At 41.6% G+C, this 8625-nt stretch overlaps 1 protein-coding gene across 1 annotated transcript; it reads right to left on the minus strand.

Moving 5' to 3' along the window:
- Positions 1 to 1254: 1254 nt before the first annotated feature.
- cnp (2'',3''-cyclic nucleotide 3'' phosphodiesterase) lies at positions 1255 to 8101 on the minus strand. Its single transcript, XM_030408201.1, has 4 exons — positions 7960 to 8101; positions 3551 to 5212; positions 3018 to 3145; positions 1255 to 2695 (listed from the first exon to the last, which is right to left on the minus strand). Exons 2-4 carry the CDS (start codon positions 5172 to 5174, stop codon positions 2243 to 2245), a joined length of 2205 nt encoding a protein of 734 aa, XP_030264061.1. The 5' UTR covers positions 5175 to 5212; positions 7960 to 8101; the 3' UTR covers positions 1255 to 2242.
- Between the last annotated feature and the right edge of the window lie 524 nt (positions 8102 to 8625).

Here is an 8625-nt window from a genome sequence, read left to right on the forward strand (position 1 = left end):
TCGAGTCATCCTGCACTTTGACAACAGAGCTGCATGTCGACCTGCAGTTCATGGTCTTCAACCTGTCCTTGGCCTAAATCAGCTATTTTTAGTTAGCAGGATGTGGTGTAGAGTTAATGAACTCGCCACGTATTTTATAATATTTAAACAGTAAGAAATATGGCCATTAGTAAAACTTCAGAATTATTCAAATTAATTTACATGCGCTATTTAATGTATATCTTCTGCCTCTGATACTGTTATTAGTCTGATTTTAGTCTTGTTTATAAAATGTATAGCAACCTGAGCTGCATTTTTGTATGAAACATACTATAAAAATAAATGTTATATTAAATAATGATATTACAATCATTTTGCAATTCTTTGCATTTAGTATAAAAAAAATAGTTTTCATGTTTTTTTCTGCTACTGTACACTTCCACTATATTTTGAATGCAAAACTACACTACTTCACCACATTAAATTTCTAACTTTAGTAACCATTTACTTTTCTACTTATATTACATGTTGCAGTAAAGCAGCATCAGGTTATCAGATGTTTAGAAAAAAAATTCTGATTCTGATAATGAGAAAAATCTTAATGCTAAAGTTCATTTATTGCTCAAAAATTACCTTTGATATTTAAGTAAATTTAATATGCTAGATACCTGACTTTCACTGAAGTAAAATTCTAATTGTTATCTTGACTTTAACTTAAAGTATGACCTTTAGGTACTTTTTACATCACCGAATATAAATACAGGGATTTTAAAACCCAACAAATTAAGCACAAAGGCATTTAGAGTAGTGGTGTGATGCACCTTGAAGCATCAGGTAAATGCATCAGAAATGCTGTGCAGATATTACAGGCTGCAGTCTAGACAGTAGACCTATTTTTGGCAAATAGACCGTCTATTATAAAGTTTGCAGCATTTTTACTGTGCCAGATTCTTACGCAATGGCAAACTGAAGAGGGCCGACAAATGGAGCAATACGGTCAGTGGTACGATGTGTAAAAACACAATATTTGAGTAGTCCTGAGTGGAAGCACATTCTGAAGATAAGCATAAAGCACACTGGGGTTTCATATACTGTACAAAAGGCATTTAAAAGGCTTTACTATATGTCTTTACCAGCGCTGCACGGAGATGAGTGCCCTCTGCTGGTGTGCACCTTCCCCTGTAAGAGCATGCTGTGAGAAAATGACCATGTGCGGATAAACTGTCACAGTTATCAGCCTGCATGTTACGAGCACTGAACAGACAGCAAACTGCATTACTGGAGCAAAGCATGTTCTTTTTTATTAAGTGTACAAAACAAGTGCAAAAATAGTGATTCATAAGAGCTACACAAAGTAGGACTTGCCCTTCAAAAATTACAGTCACAGAGGATACAAATTGAAATGCATTATGAAGTGCTGTTCAAAGAGGATAAAAGGGATCAATGGTGCAGTCTTGCGCTGTAGAAAAAGATTGCAAAACATGGACTTGGATTCACAGCATTTGATAATTACTAAGTGCAAGCTGCTGAAACAAATACCAAATTCATCAGCATTCTCCCTTTCAAACTATGCAGAGTGCAAAGATTTTTTTACAAGAAGGACCTCTATAAATGACATTCATTCTAATACACTTAATCAAATAGATAACTTTGGCCCATATGCTATTGTAACATTTAACTTCCTAGACTGCACGCGCGCGCGCACACATGCACACACACACACACACGCACACACACACACACACAGAAATGACAGCTAATTTTTTTAACTTACAGCTAAGACAAAGGAAACACGAGACAAACTGTGTTGAAGCGGCAGTGGTACTTAAAGCAGGTCAGAAATGTGTTAATATGTTGATACCGTTAACCTGGGGTGCATGCAATGATAGTACCTAGTTTTTGTATATCTGAATACTGAGAGACACTGACAGGTATAGAAGAGGGAATCTAAGTGGAGTTGTGGGAGGAGGCTATGCTACCTTAGTCTAAAACTGCAGCTAATTCCACCTCAGCAAATAGCCAGGCACTGCAACTCTGGCACTGATATGTGAAACGAGATATTCAACAACGTTAATAAGCCTAACTGGACTGAAGGCATCTTGGGTTGTGGTGCAAATCAACAGTAAAAAAGGCACACAGCTTGTGGATTTAGGGTGGCGATAACTGAAACCCTAAACACTGCACAAACACACAAACCTTGCACAGAGTAAGCCTAAGTTTTGAATCACCAGTCATCCCGGCCACACACCCCCATGTTTGCCATTTACAGTATGGCGCACTTTTGCTTCTTCTTCTTCTCTGGTCCTTTTGCGGTCAGCTCGAGCCCCTTGCACTCATAGAAGCTGGAGAAGCAGGCCGGTGCGCAGATCGGCTCTCTGAGACTCAGCAGCCACCTTCCTTCGCCGTAATAGGTCAGCGATCCGAGCTCCATCTCCTCCACAAGCTCCCCCTGTTGGCCGCCCTGCTGCAGTGCCAGGATATCGAGCAGATCCAGACCTGTTTGAACCGGCTCAACACCCTCTGCGCAACCCAGAGTAACATGGGCTCGGCTTCCCAGAGGCAGGGAGGCGGCGGACTCAACCTCCTTTTCGGCATCGGCTGGCCACAGCACAAGCTGCTCCTCGGTGAGGGACACTCTGGCCCCAACGGTGCGAGGAGTGACAAAGAGAGCGCTCAGTGACAGCTCGAACACAGAACCATAAAGATCGTTGACTGCCTGGAGATAAGAAAAAAAAGGAAGTGATTAGGAAACATCACTGACTTTTTTTGATAAAATCAAACATTACACTGCTGGTAGGGCTGCATGATGTGGTAGAGAAAAAAAGCACATTGAGCAAATATTTTACAGAATTTTGTAAACATTTGTAAATATCGCATTTGGCAATATTGTGATTTTGCATCATATTTCAATAAATGTGCAACTGCTAGCATCTTTGGAATGTTCACCCAATGCATTGATAAAAATTGTGATGTAAAAAAAAAAAAAAAGCATGCTTAACAAACCAACCAACAGACTGAAAATGTATCTGATCACTTACTGGAATCTGTGCATACTCTTTGGCACCCTCTGCTTTTCCATAGTCGCAGAATTTTGTAGTGCAGTGGAGGGTCCCTTTGGCTTGAAAGTACTGTTCCAAATCCACCTCCTTCTCAGCTTTCCCAGTGACTGACAATGAAAGGTCAGTTGCATGTTAGTCATTACAAAGAATTTAGATTAAAATGTACTTAAAGACTTAATTTCTGACTAGGGCTAGGCAAGATCATCTTAAAACAATTCTGCATATATTGATTTTGACGTTTCAAATCTCCTTAAAAGAACATATTTTTGACGCTATACCTTGATATTGCACTGATTTAAAATGGGCAAAAGACAACACGTACGCCATAACAACTTCGTTCAATACCTATGGAGTTTATCTCGTCAGTGAGCCCATAAGCTTGCAGCAGGATTGTCGCACAAAGATTTAATAGTGCTATCACAATGAGCATATATCGATATACTGCCCAGCCCCATTTCTCATCCGTCCAGTCACCTTTGTAATAAATAAAAAACAAATCTAAACCCACTCACAGTCAATCAGGTGTTTCTTGAAGGCCTCCAGGGTGTCCAGCGTTTTCAGGAAGTCCATCGATGTGCACCTGACCTTGTCCTGGACGGAGGAGAGAAGAAACCAGCCAAAGTAAAGAGGAAGGGACATTTCCTCAATTGGACCCCTCATGGCTTCCAGTTTGGCCTCCTCCAGTCCACGCTTGGTCTTCTTGATCAGCTGTGCTACATCTCTTCGCCACTCAGTACGGGGCTCCAAAAAGACAGCGACTAGATTGTGTTGCTCCGCAATCTCCCCCAGGCGGGCCAGCCGATCCTGGGTGTGGTTGGTGTCGTCCACAACCAGCAGCAGAGGGGAAGATGTTCCTGCACTGCAGCGGGCCACCACAGCCTCATCCAGAGCCTTGTATCCTTCCACGGATGATTCTGGACTCTCTGGCTTCACACCGTGGTCGTCAGCACTGATTACTGAGCAGAGCTCTTTGTAGGTATCAGCGATGGCACGAGCCAAGAAGCTCTTACCGCTTCCTGGAAGGCCTCTGAGGACAACAAGGGTACGAGAGATTCGAAGGGCGTCTTTGGTCTGCTCTCGCTCCAGCAAGGCAAAGGACAGGGAGCCCGGTGCAGGGGCTGGATCCTCTTCCTGTTGAGGCTCAGCATCTTTCTCAGATTTACCACCTTTGCCTTCTGTTGCCGCCTCAGCCCCCTTCACAGTATCAGACTCAACTGATTTTTCCGGTTCCTTCTTGTCCTCAGCAGGTTTAACATTTTCAGTTTCAGCAGATGCCTCCTCCTTTACTGCTGCAGCTTCTTTTGGCTTTTCTGGGGAAGCCTCTGTCACCGGCATAGTTGCTGCTGGTTTTTCTGGGGAGGCTTCTGTCGCCAACACAGTTTCTGCCAGTTTTTCTGGGGAAGCTTCAGTCACTGACACGGTTACTGCCGTTTTATCAGGGGAAGCTACCGTCACTGCCACGGTTTCTGCTGGTTTTTCTGTATCCGTCACAGACATTTTGGCAACTTCTTCTGCCACAGCATCCATTGTAGTCTTCAGTTCTGTTTCCGTTTCCATTTGTTCTGACTCTTTCTCCTCTTGGCTGGGTGGTTGTGTATCCACTGGTTGCTGCATCATGACTGGTTCAGGTAATGTTTGCTTTTCTAGTTCGGCTTCTGGAACCGTTTCTGCCAATTTCTCTGGCTCTGGTTCAGGAGCACTCTCTGCCAGAGGCGTTTGCACAGGCAAAGGTTCTGGGTCGTTCTCTGGCACAGGCGGCTGTTCAGGCTGGATGTTTTCAGGTTCTGGGTCAGAGATTGTTTCAGATGACTCAACTGGTTCTGGTGGTGTGACCTCAACAGGCACCGACACAGCTTCAGATGTTACTGTGGGCAAGTTATCCTCAATCTCCATTTTTGGTTCTTCTGCAGGCACTGCAACAGTTTCTGGTACAATTATGTCTTCTGTTTGGGAAGTTACGACTTCAGTATCATGACCATTCACTGCCATCTGCTCAATGTCTTCGTCAGCAGCTGGTGGCTTCTCAGTCTCCTCCGCTGTCTCCAGTTTGGACACAACCTCTTTTTCCATTACAGTCTCCTCTGGCTGTGGAGTCTCTGACGCATGTAAAACCTCGTCGCTCTTTTCAGTATCCATGTCTGGCTCAAAGTCTGACTTTACACACCACCAATTACCTTGTGCAAATAAAAAAGAAAAGAAGAAATTGATTATCTAAATCAGTGATGAGAATATGTAAAACCTCTGAATACATATGAGCTCACCTCAAACAGCCCTGCATTTTAATTTTCAGTTATTCAAGCAGTCATCAAGTTAAGTCAGAAAAACCTTGGACTGGACAAGCGTATCATTGATATATCCATGTATTTAAGATTCTGTGCCAAAACATATCAGACTTCAGTGGATTTAGAAGGACTGAGTTTAACTTGGGTTTGGCAGAGAGCCCCATTAACCATGAATAATTACGGTTGATAAACTGTGTTCTTTCACTGGCACTATATAAATAGTTCAAATAGCCAGCGAGAAAAGTGAAGTCAATGGTTGACAGTGTTATCTTTTCTCATGAAGAACCTCGTGACTTTCCTCGGACATATAGTCACGTCTGTCAGCTTTTTAAACAGACCACAAACCCTTTCAGGGGGAAAAAGTCAACAGTTTTATGAGGACTGCGGTCATTATGTCTCAAAAACAGGAAGTTAGTCAATATTCCAGGCTTGAGAAAGAGAAAGCAGCTGTAGGGGTTGGATCATTTTATTTTGAAACACATCTTCATGTTCAATGCAATAAGGATTGGCTGATTGCAGATCACAATAAAAAATGGATTGATTGGGTGCATTTTTTCCATTATCAGGATGAATATCCTCACACGAATGACTTGAAAATGCTGTGTAGTTTGCTGACGGAAATTCCTGTATTGGGCTTCTAATTTATTTTGATATGCCTGAGCCTGTCACCATGGATCCCACACAAAACAAGGTATATCAGATGTATGCAAATACATGGAGAGATGAAGTAACCAACATTTATTTATCCTGGGTTTGTGCAGGAAGACCTCATGATCTACGATTACAAGAACCCAACTGATCCGTGATTAATGGGACCAATCGGGAAAAATTCTAATGTTGTCATTGTTGTGATCCCTCAAATGTAGTTAACACTTTGGATAAAGATATGTAATGAAGGCAGGAGTTTTTACATTTCAGCAATAAACAAAAAGTGACATCACTGCACTGAAATAGTAAACCTACACAGCGATATCACACATCTGTTATAGGCCAATACTGGCTGATAAATCCAGGCTATAGTATCACCGTATTTAAGATTCTCATTCTTTGATTGTTTGTTTTTCACAAACACCTCCCCACCCACACAATTTAGGTACTGGTCTTCGGTACAGTTTTGAGGCAGCTTACTTGAGCATTTCACTTTTCTGCTTCTCCATTTTTCCACCCCACTACATTCATGATCCTTTTAGTTACTAGTTACTTTGCAAAGTACGCTTATTCAGTGTTTATAGGCTATTAATGTGACATTTTACCAATCTAAAAGTGTGTGAGAGGACGCTGCATCAGAGCCAAATTTAGAACATTTTAAATCAGCTTATTTCAACTGCAATCTGAGGGAGAAATCATAGATGCTGATGATCGGGAAATGCTGATTATTGGGCCCGATATTTAGTCTAGCCCTAGTGTGCATCGTCATCATGAAGATGAAATAAAAGCCATCTTATTGATATTACTTTTTCAAGTCTTGTAGAGAGGTTATCAAGAAGGAAAACAAACGTTACATTACTTTAATATTTTGAGGCTTAGATTATGTGAGTGACAACACCATTTTTAAATCAGGTAACCCTGATTATCAGGATAATACTGCGATGATAATTTCATATCATCGAATGCCCTCCATGGCGTTTAGTGGAAAGACACTGCATCGACCTCAAGCCATGATGTCCATTTTCTCTCAGTAGGGGTGTTGCATCATTGGGCATATGGTAGGAGTGGTGGCAAAATCTGCCCTCTACAGTTTCATGCAAATCCAAATTTTGCATTTGTTAACAACACAAAGACAGAAGTGCGGTGAAACTGACACTCGACGTGACTGCAACATACTGTAATCCAACCTTGTATCTGCGCCAAAGCTTTGCCAGCAAAAACAGACAAAGGGCAGTTAAGAAAATGGGGGGCATCGTGGAGAAGTGTCGTTACCTCCTCCACCGTGAGGCAGCTCGTTTTACATGTCACTAAGATTCGTTACTAAACACAGGATTTAACAGATCTGTGAAACCACTCCGTGTCATGAGACAGAAGGGGAAGCTCTCACAACACTCCCAACACATTAAGCAACAAACACAAACCGACGGAGATTAAACAATCATTTCAGACAGGAATACACAGAATATGACAGCAAACGCGGTGCGAAATTGTGAGATATGAACACTTTGAGATGCATTAAACTTAATCTCTTTCTCTAAACATGCAGAGTACAGTGGCAGTGGCTGGCGCAGTGACAGAGAACGTGTTTTTTGTTTAATCAAGTTTGGATTAAATACATTAATTACACATTCACTTGCTGTAAATATGATTTTTTATGATTATTTTTTAATTGAGCGTCGAGGCGAAGTCAGGTTTTTAGCTTCAAACAGAGAAAATAGACATTTTGTTGAAGTGCACATTGTGTCGAGGCGGGGAGTGGCGTGCACCTCAACGTTAGCACGCCAGACAAAAACAATTTAGCCTGGCAGTCAGTTAATGTGCTGCAACATCAGCAGCCACAGCGCCACGTCTTAACGCTTCTAACCATCTCCTGGCGTATACACGTCCAGGAATACCGTATTTTGAGGATGTTCGTGCTTTTAAATAAAAAAAAAGAACGAGATGTGGAAATACTGTACGCGGAGCTTTTGTTCGCTAAGATGCCAGCTTACCAGTTAGGCTGCAGTGGGGCTGTCTGTCTGTCGGCGGTGCCGCTGACCACGCGTTTCTCTCTGGATACAATGACAAGGCAATCCTCGGTACAGACGCGCTCCCGCTTCAAAAGGAAATTGACGGGGACGCGCAAACTGGGGCGTGGCCACGAACACGCCCCTGCAGACCGGAAGGACGCGACCGGATGGAGATTTATTTTTAAGAAACAAAGACAAAAGTTACAAAAGTAACAAAGCCGACAAGCTGTTCGTAAAGATCTTTTCAAAGAAGAATGATGTGTTTATTTCTTCCCTTTTTCTTTCAATTTGTTTTTCAACAGTCGGCATTTATAATAATGTCTGATATAATGTACCATTATATGTAATACATGTCTGATGTGTTTTTATATCTGAATGTTTTTTTGTTTTTTACAACGTTCATAAAATAAAAGAACTGACATTTATTTTGTTTGTTAAAAACAATTAAATCAGAGAACTTCACTTTAAAATCTCTTACATACAAACCTTTAGTCTTATATTACTTTGTCTCTGCCCCTCTAAATCTAGACCTATGTTTTGGAGAACAGTTTGTTCATGACACCTCTGTAACAATTATGCCTTTGAAATCCCAACTTACTGCGAGTCTAATAACAAACCTTTAATTTACATAAAACATCTTATACTTAA

The sequence above is a fragment of the Sparus aurata genome, chromosome 23 (genome assembly GCF_900880675.1).
Source record: "Sparus aurata chromosome 23, fSpaAur1.1, whole genome shotgun sequence".
NCBI classification, from domain to species: Eukaryota; Metazoa; Chordata; class Actinopteri; order Spariformes; family Sparidae; genus Sparus; species Sparus aurata.